Genomic DNA, 14,996 nt, shown 5'->3' on the forward strand with positions numbered 1-14,996 from the left:
ACAAACAAGTGCCTGAGGGCAGGGGTCCTCAAACTTTTTAAACAGGGGGCCAGTTCACTGTCCCTCAGACCGTTGGAGGGCCGGACTGTAGTTTAAAAAAAAAAACTACGAACAAATTCCTATGCACACTGCACATATCTTATGTTGAAGCAAAAAAGCAAAACGGGAACAAATACAATATTTGTATTTGCATGTGGCCCGCGGGCCGTAGTTTGAGGACCCCTGGTCTAGAGCTTGAAGTCAGGGGTATTCACACACACACACAAAATGGTTTGACGTTCTCTAAATCACCTTCCTCGTTCCCACCCTGCTCCGGATTGCTAAACCTCCTGTGTGAATAGCCGACTCTTCTACCCACGTCGGGAGGAAAGAAAACCAGGGGTGCCTTAAGAGTGGGGTCTGGGTAACGTGCTTATTCATCCTGGAGACAGAGGCAAGACTTGGGGCCCTTTTCAAAGCTAAAACCGTTAGCCGGGACTTAAAAGCTCCATGCGTGACTCTCCCGATTGTACACACATTCCCGGGATAAGAAAGGACAGTGACCTCGATGGGGAAGATTGCTTTCCTGATGGGAACCCAACCCCCACCCACTCAGGCCAGAGCCTTCAGCCCGTCATTTCAATAAGCCCAGTTCCTACCCTAGGAGAGAGGACATGAGAGCGGACCCCAGAGAGACAATGGAGCAGCCACAAATGGACACGTGGGAAATGGGGCTGGAGTCACATTCAGATCACATCCCAAGCCTGTCCCTCGCCAGGGGTCTGATGTAGGGAGCGACTCCACCTCTTGGAGCCCCTGTTGGCTCATCTGACGCTCAGGGAGGACAGTCCCCACCCCAAGAGCTGGAGGGACGATTCCCTAAGGTCGTTCGTGTCATGGGCACAAAGCAGATGTTCAATAAGGTGCCCGTTTCCTTCTGCTGGACCACAGGTCCCAGCAGACCAAGGCACTGCCCTCTATGGAACCTTGAGTGGGTCCTTCACCATCATGGAGCCTCATTTATAGAGGAGGGGCCATGAGCCAGCCCTGCCAAGGGCCCTCTGAGGAGTGAGGAGGGCATGGCTTTCCATGCCAGGAAAGTGTACCTCTGTGTTTGAAGACCCGAAGCAAAACTGTTCTCTTTCTAGCCGAATCTGGGGGCGTACTGGCCGGAAGCCAGTCAATTCAGCAACAATGTTGGCATCCTGGAAAGAAAAGTGTTAGGAATTCAGCTCCGGGGTTATTTTTTTCTGCTGCCATTTTTAGGGGATAGAGAGTTCACTTTTGGAACTTCAGTATCATTACCACCACCTCGAACACCGTCACTGTCTGTTTTATTCATCCCCACTGCCGTCATCGCCACCGTTGTCAGCCACCAACATCACTACTGTCACTCATCACCACCACTTCTATCAGCTTCTCCATCTTTATCAACCACCATGATATTGTCAACAGTCACCACCTCATCACCATCCTTATTACCATCCTCAGCATTTTCATCACCATCCATACCAACCACTACCTCCACCTGCTCATCACACCATCAGTGTTGTCATCACCACTAAAAGGCACATGAGAAAACTGAAATTTCTGCAACACATATGTTTTGAAGATGTCACCTTAACAGAGAGTAAGTCTCAGTCAGGGTCATATATGTTTCATCAGCCCATAGGAGGACTTCCCTGGGCATTATCAAATTCGGGTGTATTCCACGGGCCCTTGCTGGAATTAATTCGCCCAGTTATCCCCTGGTGGAATCTTCCCCTCCTCACATGTCCTCACGATCAAGCTGCCCGGAGCCTGGTCTAGGGACCGGATACCTCTCCCCCTTACCTTCAGGGTGGGCTCCAGTCTGCAGCAGCCTTCCCAGATGGTGTTGTGGTCTTCACTATTGTTCACCTCACTCCAGTTCCCCAGCTGGAAGATGCCTCCAAGAGTCACTGCCTGGATCCTACATAAAAGTAAGGAGGGTCAAGGATGAAGGGAAACAAAGCCTTTGAGATGAGTGGGGGTCATCACCATGCTGACCCTTACCACCATCCCTACCTAACTCACTGCTACCACCAACATCCCTGCTCCCAATACCACCAACACCACGGCCATTGCCATTGTCATATCCATCAACAACACCATCTGCACAACTTTCTTCCTTGTTACCATTGAGATGTCATCACCACCATCCCCAGTCACCATTTCCACCACCGTCATTAGCCATGGATATTGTCATTTCCTGCTCACCATCGACATCGCCATTGAGACAGTCAGCACAGCCACAGAGCTAACATGGCCTCTGAGGCTGTCATCTCTGCCACTCTGTTACCGTTATCATTGCTACTGTCATCTCCATGAGCACTGGCCACTTCCCCCCATCCCTGTCACCACCAGCATTGACACTGATCTCCTCATCAATGGCAAGGCTACTTTTACTGCCACTATTTCACTATCAACATGGTGGTCATCGCATCAATACCACCACCATATTCATTAACACCGTCACCTCTGTCATTAACATCACCATCAGCTCCAACCACCATTCCCACCACCTTCCTGCTGTTGCCATTCACACCACATCCAGTGTCATTGCCATCACGTCTTTATCTCCAGCATCACCTTTGTCTCTAGCATCGCTCTCATCCGAAAGCATGTTCAAGCCTGGCCGGCAGGGCGTGGCTCGGTGGTTGGTGTTTCTATCTCTGTTGCCCTCTCCCAAGCATTTAATGACCCAACCACACTAAAAAAATAAACATTTGAAGAAAAAAGCTGAAGGGACTAAGCAAGGGGCCTGGGGCAGGCAGCAGGAGCTTGAGGGCATAAAGATGGCCCCTTGCTGCCTACGATGCCAGCTTTTTACCCTGGGATGATGTACGGGGACTTGTAGATGCCTCTGTCTAGGTCATGGGTGATGATGAAGTGCTTCATCCAAGGGGCATCCACCTGTTGATAGAGGATGGAGACGTCTCCTGAGGGGAGATGGATCAGCGCGCCCCCTGCCCTGCCCCCCTCCAAGACCACATGCTCTGATAAGAGTGGACAGTTCCCAGGACCCCCTGCCACTGTCTGCACCTGGCTGTCTGCACTTGATGGAAGAGCACCCTGACTGAGAGCCAACCTGCCCCCCTGAAGCATCGCATGTTTTCACCCACGTACCCACAGAAAAGCCCAGCACGCATGTGCAAACACACACACACACACACACACACACACGACCACCTCAGGAACACACACGCCATCCCCACACACCTACACACCTATGAATGCACACGTGTACATTCACAAATAGGCATGCCTCACACACATGTACACGTACACAGTGAGAGGTGGTGTGGACTGATGCTTATACCCAGGCTCTTACTCCAGGCTGCCTGGGTTCTAATCCCGGTTCCACCGCTTACTACTGCATGAACTTGTGCATGTTCCTTAATTCCTCTGCCTCAGTTTTCCCATCTGTGAGATGGCGATGGTGATATGATAGACCCCATCTCAAAGGGTTGTGGTGAGGATTCAGCAATGGACACAACAAAGTCCTCTTTTCGTTATAATAATAGGCATGCTCGCACACATATGCAGCTCCCATATATGCACAAGCATGTACTAGTATATAGACACGCGTGCTGTGCTATAAATCTCGAAAGAGAACATTTGGGAGGGTCGTGTTGCGTTGGTCTCTCTTGCTTCTTCGACATGCAATTCCTCTGGCAGATGTCCCTGACCCATCCTCTGTCCTTGGAGATGAAATCAGCAGGCAGCTACCATCTTCCTCGCAACAAAAACCAGGGGTCTCATCCCTCACCTCCACACTCACCTTAATGATCTGCCCCCGGCCTGGCTGCAGCAGCGGGTCCGGCTGCAGCGCCCCGGCCCACACGCCGGTGCAGTTGATAATCACATCAGCGCCTCCTCTTGCCACCTGGCAGCAACCAACAGGGCAGGTAGGGCGGAAGGGGGTAAGGATCCTGGTACTCCTGCCCCCTCTCCTACCCTCCTTTCACCTCAAAGCTCTCAGCTCCCTGTGGCACAGCAGGGAGGAGGCTCAAGGAGGAATTCCTGGGCCTGCCCCTAATGTCTGCTCTGCCCTTGACCTGCCGTGTGGCCTCAGAAATGTTCTGTCACCTCCTCTAGGCTCAGCTGCCTTAGCAATAAAATGGGGCTGGTAATGCGCATTCGCAAGCCACTGTGAGGATCCAGTGTGGCTCTGGGTGTAAAAGTGCTTAGAAAGGAGTACCCTGGAAAAGGGGGGACCTTTCTGGAATCTTCCAGAAGTCAGAAAGCAAGCGGAGCTGGTTCTCTTCCTCTTTCTGACTCCCTTTCCTTTTGTTCTCTTGCCTTCTCCTCTGCCGAGACATCTGCAGAAGGCACGTTGGCACCCCTAGTGCTGGGCCTGGGTGGGATACTTGGTAGGTCCAGGATGTAGCCTGATGGGCACCCAGACTCCCAGCCCCGCCCCCGTGAGGCCCCTCAGAGGTCAGTCCTGGGGCATGCACATCGCAGGGCACTGTTACTGTTCATGAGCTAGCGTTTGCTACACTGGACTGTCATCTCTTTGGGAATGAGGGCTGCGTCTGAGTCAGCTATATTCCCAAGGGCCCGTCAGGGCTGGGCGCAGAGCGATGCTTACTATAGAATGCTAGTAGCTGCGGGGACTGAGCGTTTTCCATGAGCCAAGCACTACCCTAGCTGCCGGGATTGAGTGGAGTCCTAGAACAAAGCTCCTGGGGCAAGGCCATCGCCTGATGGTAGCTGCTCCTGTCATGATGACTGGCGGTGGTGTTACTCTGGCGGTGCGTCAGCGGGGGCCCGTGACTTTGCAGAAGCATGAACCCAGAGGTCGGTAGGAGGCAATCCAAGTGTCTGGAACTTGGGAGTGGGGAGCAGCTGATACTGGGCTTTCATATAGATCAGCCCTTCATGGCCGCCATGGTGCCCCGGTCCCTTCACTTCTGCCACCAGTATCAAGGCAAAATGCCCAAGTCCTTCTGGGATTGACAAACGTTTGGAGTCTGGGATGGGCCTCAAAGGGATCCTGGAAGACTGAGGAGGAGGCCCTCAACTCAGCAACAGGAAGCAAAGGCCCACCCCCCTCTCCTCCCTCCCACGCCCAGCCCCTGCCAGCCCTGCAGCTCACCTCCTCGAAAGACTCCACCTTCTGCTGGAAGAACCTCACTCCCCGCTCGGTTAACCTGGGATGATCAGACACATGGAAAAGCTCATTGCTCAACCCTCTCTCCCACCTCTCCACAAGGACAGCATGGGGATACCTCCCAAAGACCCTCTGTCCCATGGGGTGCTCCTTGAGAAAACGGCTGTACAGCCAAACCGGTTCATGAGCACCTCTGTGCCTCAGGGGGCCATGAAATGTCCCTTGGGAAACCTGAGACGGTCCAAGCTCCCCATCGGGCAGATGGAGATGGGAGAAGGGCCTTGCTGAAGGTCAGACTGTGAGTCAGTGACGGGGCTGGGGCTCACACTCAATGCAGGAGGGAGGGGGGTCAGGGTTGGACCAATGCTACCCCTTTGTCGGAAGCAGAGCATGAGGAGGAAGGGGGGCTAGGGACACTCACCCCTCCCTCTAAGTGTCCCAGCTGAAAAATATTGTCACTATTAGAAATATAGTAGAAACATCAAAAGAACAAAAAACAACAACAAAACTATATAAAGGCTGAAGCGTAACCTCAGGACTATTTTATCTACTTGGTTTCCTCAAGGTAGAAAAACTCGGAGCATTTGTTCCAGGAAGAGCCTAGACGGGAGTCGTTAAGTGTCCCAAGGTTAGAAGAAATAACCGGGTTTTAGCGCAATAGTTCGTAAACCTGGCTGATCGTTAGAACCGTCCAGGGAATTTCCTAAGATACAAATTTCTGAGCCCCACCCCAGAGGTTTTGATTCAGTAGATATGAAGCAGGGTCCTGAAAGCTACGTTAAAAAAAACTTCTCAGGTCACTTGATAAAAGCCACCATCTATTCTATATTTTTAAAAATCATAATGAAATAGTAATATGTAGGACATATATGGAATCTTTCTTAATGTAAAGGCATGTGAATATAAATACAAATGTATTCTCAAGCTAATGTAGAACACTTCAAGATTCCTATCAACATCAAGAACAAGACAGGGACATCTACTATCACCTGTATTATTTAACATTGTTCTGGAGGTACTGGCCATAGCAGTTAGACAAGAAAAAGAAAAGAAAAGGTGAGGTATAAAAATAAAAGGCAACGTATGTTTTGTAGATAATGTAAATAGATAGACCTGGAAAACTTAAGAGAATCCATTTAAAGCTACTACACAAATGTTATGGATTTTAGTGAGGTCGATAATAGACATCACATGTAAAGAGTTGCCCACGTGGTTCTGTTGCCCAGCCAGACGTGGGAACCACTGCACAGTGGTTAACTCCCACCACACCTAAAGGTTAACGTTTGGGGTTGGTCGATACAAAGACGAATACCATGAACAACCATCTACTACAACCCTGGTCCCTGAGAGGGCTTTCCTGAAGCTAAAGTTGAACATCTCACCTTTCAGTCAGCCACTGCAGATATCTCCTCCCCTCCAGAGTCAGGCTTGTGTTGAACCAGCCATAGCTAGAGGCACAGCAGGCAAAGGGTGGGAACAAAGGATCAGAATCAGAAGGCTATCCAATGGAGATGGGAGCATGTTGTGTTTGTTTGGAGGGGCGGTGGGAGGGAGGTGGTGGTGGTGTAGGCCCAAGGGTCGAGACAGGACCACCGTTGGGCGAAGTTCAAGTGGAAGTGGTTTTTAGCTCAATGCAAGGAAATTTGTTCTGTCAGACAAAGCCATCCCTGACATGGGGATGTGCAAGTGGAGACGGGATGTGCATTTGGAGAGGGGATTCAAGCATTGGGTGGGTGAGGAGAGGACCGGAAAGACACTGGGCTGTGGGGAAAAGAACAGAGGGGTTTGGCGTCACACAGACTGCATTGGAATCCCATTTTGGTCACTTGGCGGTGTGACCTTCGGAAGTCACATAGCCTCTTTAAAGGGGTACGGAGCTTCTGGCCTTGAGATCTGTGGTTCCATAACCCCCACTTCCTTAGCCCAAGGCCCAGTTTGGGTGGGTTTCTTCTCTGAAGGACCTGAACAGAGCACCGGGAGACCAAGGTAGGAGGGGCTCTAGGTGTAGGATGGGACCGAACTTTGGTGACTCCGTCTTCTGCTGCCTTCTGGACGGGTCTGTCTGAATTGTGGGGCCTCATTCCCTTTGCCCATGACAGTAACCTTACCTGTAATCGGGGAACATGTCCAGCTCCCTGGGGGTCAGCTTCCGAAATCCCAGAACTATGTCCTTCCAGGAAGGGTCCTGCAGAAGAAGGAGAGGAGGGGACACAGGGATGAGTGCAAGTCAAGAGTAACTATAACAAAAATTTTTATATAATGTTCATTGTGTGTAAGGCTCTGTTCCAAGCATTTTACTTATACCACTCCATTTAATCTTCACAACAACCCATTGAGGTAGATCCTATTATTATCCCCATTTAATAGATGGGCCCATTGAGGTTTAGAGAGTTTAAGTGACTTGTCTAAGATCACACAATTAATAAATGGTGGAGCTGAGATCTGAACCCACACAGTTTGGCTTCAGAGTCCAAATTCTTAACCATTATGCTATACTAAGGGTAAGAGGAAGACTTGGGGTGAGTGATAGGGTAAGTGTTGGGAATATGGGAGAGAAAAGGGGAAGCAGTGAAAGTCCCCAAGGAGTGAGAGCGGGGTCAGACAACATAAATGGAAATTTCAGTCTCACCCCTGAACACCTTGAATTCTCCGAGACTCAGTTTTCTGGTCTGTATCATGGAGTTAATAGTCACCCTTGGTCCCATGGAAGGTAATGGATAACGTGGGTAATGCTCTTAGCACAGGGTTAAATGTTGACTAAACCTTAGAGAGTTGGCTTGGGGTTGTGGGCACCCAGCCCAATCACCCTCTCCAAGCAACCTGAGAACATCCCCCATGTGGTCACAGACTGTCTGGGTTCAAATCCCAGCTCTGCCACTTTAAAGATTTGTGAGCTTAAGTAAAGTAGGCCATTTCATCCGCAAAAGGAAGATAATAATAACACTCAATTATTGTGAGAGTTAATTGAGTCACTATTTGTAAAGTAGTTAGGACAGGGCCTGGCACACAGTAGGGGCTTTAGAAGTGTGCACCATGATGAGTGTCTTAGTTCGTCTTGATGAAAAGCCCGGGGACCACCTGCAGGGTCACAGGATGTATTTTGGCCTCAGCACCAAGTGCCTACCACTACAGAACGTGACTCTGGTCTGTGACCAAGGCTCTGCCCCATGGTCAAGAGCTCCTCACTCACCGGAACAGCTTCATGGAAGAGGTTGTAGCCCGAGATCGGGGCCAGGCCCATGTTTGCAGCATTGGGGGAATGGATGTGGCTCAGGAGGTAGTCGAAGGTCTGCTGGTTCCAATGCCTAGAAGGGTCCACCAGAGTCTCATCACGTCATACCCTGAGCTGGATAAGACCGCTCTGAGGGTCAGCTTGCCCAGGACAGTGGTCAGGCTGGTGGGGAGGTGTCCAAATCCAGAAATCCATCATGGCCCACTCCTGCAGCCCCCCATGTGTCTAGGGGTCTTCCTCTTCCCCAAGCTTTCCAATATGTCCCCATCAATAGAAAAGAGAAGAGGGAAATAGAACATGCTCCCTCACAACCACTCGGAACCTACCTCCAACTTAGGATCACGGAGTTGCCAAGTTTAAATGAAGGCTGTGCCCTGCTCCGGAGACTGTGAGCCACAGGTCCAAGCTCTCCCTGGGCTCCACCCCACTGTAAACACCAGCTGGCACTCCTAAATGCTTCCTCTTCTCCCTGGGCTCACAGCTCAACTACATTTCCCAGACTCCTTTGCAGCTAGGCATGACCATGTGACTGTCTTCTAGCCAAAAGACCCCAGAAACTGTGCACACGTCGTCCTCAGGCTATGCTCCTTGTGCAGGTGCTGGCCCATGTGAAGGGCAACGTTGGAAGCCACGGAGGGGAATGACAGAGCCACGAGCTGGAAAGGAGCCCGATCCCTGAACTGTCACCCACTGATCAGGAACATTGGTTTGGAATTTGTGGGGGAAAATAAAACGTCTGTTTGAGCTGATATTCATCTGAGGTGTCCTTTGTGGAATCAGCTGGGGGTTTCAAAATTAACATCATGACCTTTGCAACTTCTTTGCTAAACCTGAGCATTGATCGACTCACTTAGAGGTCTTCCTGATTTGCCGACTCATCTGGCACCGACTGCCTCCTGGTTTAGGGGCGGGATGGAGACAAAGCCTCCATCGGTCTGGCACATGTCCCCTCTATCACTGCTGAGACCAAGTGCAGCATCTGTCTAGCACCTGGAAGGGGCTTCATGTTTATTATTTTCTTCACATCGTGCCAGGCCATAGCCTCCACAATGGTCTTGTCATTGGTGACAGGGACCCTGAGAGGGGGCAGCCCCCTCCGAAGACTCAGCTCCTCTGACTGCCCGGCCACCCTCTGGGACCCTCACTCACGCCTCCTGCTGGTTGCCGGGGTCGGAGAGGTAGGGCTGCCACAGGCCAGCAGCCACGTCGGTGTTGGTGAGCGGGGTGAAGCGGTCTGCGTAGATCTTCAAGTCCAGCTGCTGCAGGACCGAGTGGTAGCGCTCGTGGATGCAGAGGGCGGTGGACAGCCCAATGACGCCCGCTCCGATCACCACCACGCGCATTGTGCCAGCCTGCAGGACCATCTCCATCACCATCACCACCATCACCACCATCACCACCCCCCACTGAAGGCTTAGAGCAGTGGTTCTCAACCTTCCGGCCCTTTAAATACAGTTCCTCATGTTGTGACCCAACCATAAAATTATTTTCGTGGCTACTTCACAACTGTCATGTTGCTACTGTGATGAATCGTCATGTAACTATCTGATATGCAGGATGGTCTTAGGCGACCCCTGTGAAAGGGTCGTTTGACCACCAAAGGGGTCGCGACCCACAGGTTGAGAACCGCTGGCTTAGAGGGTGGCGGATACCGCCAGACCCTTTTAACACTCAGTCCTCGCCATGACCCTGGCAAAGGGAGAAACAGACATGGAGAGGCAAAGCCCAAGGTCACACAGCGGGTAAGTGATACCACTTCCTATGGGAAGCCTCCCCGAACGCACTGTATCCATCTGGGAACATTAAAAGGGCCTAACCCCGACGGGTGTGGCTCAGTGGCTGAGCATCAACCCATGAAACAGGAGGGCAAGATTTGATACCCAGTCTGGGCACATGCCCAGGTTGCGGGCTCGACCCCCAGTGTGGGGCGTGCAGGAGGCAGCCGATCAATGATTTTCATCATTGATGTTTCTATCCGTCTCTCCCTCTCCCTTCCTCTCTCTGAAATCAATAAAAACATATTTCGAAGGGCGTAGGCAGAGTTCCTAGCCAGCTCTAAGCTGGGGAGTCAAATGGTTAGAACTATGGGCTCCAGCTTCAAATCTCAAATCTCAGTTCTGCTGCCTACTGGCCATTGACCTTGGGCAAGACGCTTCCCAAGTCTCAATTTGGGAAGCGTCTTCTTCTGGAAAATGGGGAAATGAACTCATGCCTCGGAGAGTCGATGGAAGATTCACCAAGATGGCACATGTGTAACGTTTAACCCAGTGTCTAGTACAAAAGAAGCGACTTACTGACATTCGCGGAGCACCTACTGTGTGCCGGCCTCAGCGCTAAATGCTTCCCATGCCTCATTTCATGTAAGTCTCCCAATATTCTTATGAACTAGGAACTAGTGTTATTGGCTCCACTTTCCACATGAGGAAACTGAGGCTCCGAGAGATTAAAGCCACTTCCCCGAGGTCACAGAGCCAGGAAGGGGTGCTGCTGGGATTTCATTTCAAGTAAACTCACACGCACTTTTTGCACACCTACTGTGTGCGTTGCCGGGCTGGCAGCTAGTGGATGCAGCTGTAAGCATATCAGCTGCATCAGCTGCATCAGCTGCAAAGGCTGGCCTCAGAACTCAGGTCCTCCAGCGCACCCCCCCACGGCCGGCCTTGGGGTGCTGGGCTGCCTGGGTCCTCAGAATTTTAGAAGGCCTAGCAGCTTTTGACCTTGAAGCTGGTTGGGCCTGCACAGCAGGGAAATATTCTACTGGCTCCTGCTGAGGCAGAACAAGGGGACGTTTGTGCCCGAGAGGGCCAAATTCAACTTTCCCTCCTCTTTACTCACAACTCTCCTCCCACAGACCTTGGCTCCCCGCCTGTGGCCCTGAGCAGCAGGACATTCTCAGTATGGCCTAGTTTTGTAAAGGAGGAAACGGCTCCAGGCCACAAAAACCGTACTCTGTTAGGCTTTCAGCAGCCAAGTTGAAGATAAAAAAACGCCAAAACAAAAGCGTCGCACCGTTGCTCTGGGCAATGCTTCTTCCAGCTGCCAACCTGGGCTTGGTTGGGGGAGGTGGGGCGGGGGACAGTAGGCAGACCCTCTCAGGGACCCCCACCCTCCTCTTGCAATTTCCTCATCGATAAAATAGGAGGAACCTGGTCTCACGGGCTTGTCCTAAGGATTAAATGAGCAGCCTGGCCACAGTTCCTGGTACAGTGCCTGGCACGAGCAGGCCCTCAATACATGACAGCCTCCTTCTGTCTGTCCCCCAGCACTTTGGAAATGACAAAGGAAAGAACATTGGGTGTGGAGGAGGGGAGAGGAAGAAGGGAGAGTCAGACCTGGCTTCACTTCCGCCTTGCTGTGTGACGTTGGCTAAGTGACTTCCCCTCTCTGGGCCTTCTGACTGTCTTTGCATAACCTCCATAGAGTTGAGCACTTTCGCACATCAACAATAAGAAGGCAGGCCTAGAGGGCTTTTCTGTATTGTCCAAATTCCCCACAATGAATCCCTGAGGCGGCACGGCATGGGGAAGCGGCAGTCACAGCCCAGGCCGTGGGTCAGACACACCCAGGTTCACAGCTGGCTCCGGCGTGGACGAACGGTGTGACCCCAGACAAGTCATGTAACCTGACCGAGCAAAGGTGGCCGACCTCCCGATGTCCCAGGACTGAGGGTGTCCCCAGGACGTGGGGGCCGAGTGCTAACACCAGGAGAGTCCTGTGGCAAATCGGGATGAGTGGTTGCTCATGGTAACAGCCTCCGCTTTCTCTTCCATAAACTTTTGAGGGTTCACAAAGCTTCCTGCCGGTTGTCTCCCCACCAGAATATCAGCTCCAGGAGAGCAGGGACTTTTGTCCACTGCTCTGTCCCCATGGCCTCGAACAGTACCTGGCCCGTAGCAAGGACTCATGAATGAATGAATAGATGAATGAATGGAGTTCTTAGAGGATCAAAAGAGAAAATACAGTGGGGCCTTGACTTACGAGTGTCCCGACTAACGAGTTTTCCGAGATACGAGGGGGCTCTCGGCCGATTTTTTGCTTTGAGTTGCGAGCTAAAATTCGGGTCACGAGCCAGCTTCAGATACCCCACCGCTAGTTGGCGCAGCGAACGTCGCAGTGAACGCCACAACATCAGCCCAGCATCACGTGTCTCACTCATTCACTTTTTGATTTGACATACGAGTAATTTGAGTTACGAGCTCCGTCACGGAACAAATTAAATTCGTAAGTGAAGGCCCCACTGTACTAGTAAAGTGCAGGGCAGCTCATAGATTAAACCGGTGATTATTGTTGTCCCTGGTTCGCAGCTGAGGCAGCTGAGGCTGGGAGAGAGCAAGGCTATTAGAAGTCACAGCAAGAGTTGGAGGAAGGCGGGGGTGTGGGGGGGAGGAGCCCAGTTCTGCTTTTTCTAGGGCCCAAGTTTTCTCATTCTCATGTCACATAGAAAACCAGTGAGTAACTGAGGGGGGAAAGGAGCTGCTTATATAATAGAATTGTGTGAGATGAGGGAAGAGAGTGTCTGAAAACCTTAAGAGGTTTCTGGGCAGGGGAAAAAGGCTTCAAACAGAAGCAGAGCGGGCACATGGCACGTCTCAGATAACAAGCAAAGCCTCCGGGTAGATGTGGTGTCCAGGTAGATGTGGTGTCCAAGGGGGGGTTCGGGGGGGAGTCCCAGAGTAACTTCCGGTACCAGCTGGCTGGATAAAGGGACAAGTCACAGCGCGGGGCTCAGTTTCTGCAGTATGTAAAATTCTAAAGGTGAGCAAGACGTCCTCATGCAGATGGGGAAACTGAGGGTCAAAGATTTGTGGGCCTTAGCCAGTGTGACTCGGTTGGAGCGTCATCCCATGTAGGGGTCGCAGGTTTGATTCCCGGTCAGGACACATGCCCAGGTTAAAGGTTCAACCCCCAGTCGGGGCACATAGGACAGGCAACTGATGGATGTTTCTCTCTCACATCGACGTTGCTCTCCCCCTCTCCCTCTCCCAAAAACCAATAAAAACATATGCTCGGGTGAGTATTTAAAAAAAAAAAAAGATTTGTAGGGTCTTGAGGTTAAAAAGACCCTGTGAAAGGCGGGAATAGGTCACATCCAGAAAAGAACTACAATGTGGAGAGAAACAGCAATGACAGCCGCTGCTGGTTTTTCAACTCCTAGGATTATGCTGAGAACTTTACACGCACGATCTTCTTTAACCTTCCACCAACCCTTGGGATGATCATTCTGCCCATTTTACAGAGGAGGCAACTGCGCCTCAGCCCCTGGTAAGAAGCAGGGCCCAGGCCAGCCTGACTCACAAGTGAAAAATCTGAAGGTCAAACAGGTGAAGAGATACCCCAATGTTTCAAAGTCCTACACTGGGGGGCGGGCAGGAAACCCCACATAAAATACAACAATTGCAGGAATGTTCAGTGTGTTGGTGATAGGCACAGAAGTGAAGAGGGACTATGTATGTCCTAAATCAATGATCTTAATAAAGTAGGTTAATCAGATTGGACACTGATTACCATAACTTTGTGTGTGTGTCTAATTATAATATCTATTTAAGGATGGAGCAGAAAGGGAACCATTTTGGTCATCTGCCACTTGCCAGACACATGTAGATGCAGTATAGACATCCTCTCACTTAATCCTCTCACCTGCTCCAGAAGGTTCTACAGAAGTGAGGTGCAGGGAGCGAAAGCCACGCTCCCACAGTCACCCAGCCAGTGTGGGCCAGTGTTCAGACCTGCGCTCTCTGCACCATGCAGCCGGCAATACATGGACACTGACCCTTTCTGCTTGTCCTGTGTTTCTTTGCTAATCGGCTCCCTTTTCCCTAGAAAGTGGCTGGAGGCAGCTCCTGCCTTGGATGGCCACATGTGCGCAGCCAAACTAGGAAAGATCGTCCTGAAAAAAAATCAGCAAGTCCCGGGAAAGGTATTTGAATGAACATTATTAGCGCCTCCAACTTGCGCCCTAGGGCTACTTCTAATGATGTTGATGTTTTCAGAGTTTATATTTAAAATGGAACAGATTTTATAAATGCTTGACAGCCAGGATACCAGCTCCCCGCCCCCCAAATAATAATGGCCATGTATTGAGGACTTGGTGCGTGGCCAGTTCTATGCTAAGCACCTTACATTAATCACCTGTTTTAACCCTCAAATCAACCCTATAAGAGGTGCGTTAGGATCCCATCTCCCAGACGAGGAAACAGAGGCTTAGAAAGGCGAAGGCGCTTACCCGAGGTCCCGGCCCGACTACAAGGCTGCCACCTGCCTCAGGCTCTGAAGTGGAGCCTTCTCCGCTGACACTGGGAAAACACGAGTTCTACTGCCGCCCCCTAACCCCCAAAATAAGAACACCCCCACTCACCGGGTGTGCCAAACTTCTGGAGAAACGAGGCAGCTGCTGTGGATACAGGGTCCTGTCTCCTAAGGAGAGGCTCCTGATTCTGGGGTGTCCTGTCCTCAGTCCTCTGCCCGCCAGCCGGGACTGGAGCTCAGGGTCAAAGTCCGGAGTTATAGACAGGGCGCAGCTTGGCGCGGTGCTGCTGGCAGGGGCTGGACCCCCCGCCCCCTCCCCTCACTCCCAGTCCCTGAAAAGCTGCCTGACTTTTCTGGCTGATCCCAAGGCCCTGTGTCCAGGCCTCGGTGGAAGGGAGGGGG

The 14,996-nt window shown here is 51.5% G+C and overlaps 1 protein-coding gene across 1 annotated transcript in view; it reads right to left on the minus strand.

The window, feature by feature from the left end:
- Positions 1-14,635, minus strand: part of DAO (D-amino-acid oxidase) — a 21,070-nt gene extending 6,435 nt beyond the window's left edge. Inside the window, exons 1-10 of the mRNA XM_006762112.1 lie at positions 14,572-14,635; positions 9,498-9,700; positions 8,307-8,421; positions 7,225-7,301; positions 6,499-6,564; positions 5,102-5,156; positions 3,782-3,886; positions 2,831-2,913; positions 1,813-1,930; positions 1,086-1,184 (exon numbers count right to left, since the gene is read on the minus strand). Coding sequence (XP_006762175.1) covers positions 1,086-1,184; positions 1,813-1,930; positions 2,831-2,913; positions 3,782-3,886; positions 5,102-5,156; positions 6,499-6,564; positions 7,225-7,301; positions 8,307-8,421; positions 9,498-9,691 — 912 coding nt within the window. The 5' untranslated portion in view covers positions 9,692-9,700; positions 14,572-14,635. The remainder of the gene's footprint in view (positions 1-1,085; positions 1,185-1,812; positions 1,931-2,830; positions 2,914-3,781; positions 3,887-5,101; positions 5,157-6,498; positions 6,565-7,224; positions 7,302-8,306; positions 8,422-9,497; positions 9,701-14,571) is intronic.
- Positions 14,636-14,996: the final 361 nt, after the last annotated feature.

This window comes from Myotis davidii, unplaced genomic scaffold, assembly GCF_000327345.1.
Source record: "Myotis davidii unplaced genomic scaffold, ASM32734v1 scaffold478, whole genome shotgun sequence".
In the NCBI taxonomy this organism is placed as follows: domain Eukaryota; kingdom Metazoa; phylum Chordata; class Mammalia; order Chiroptera; family Vespertilionidae; genus Myotis; species Myotis davidii.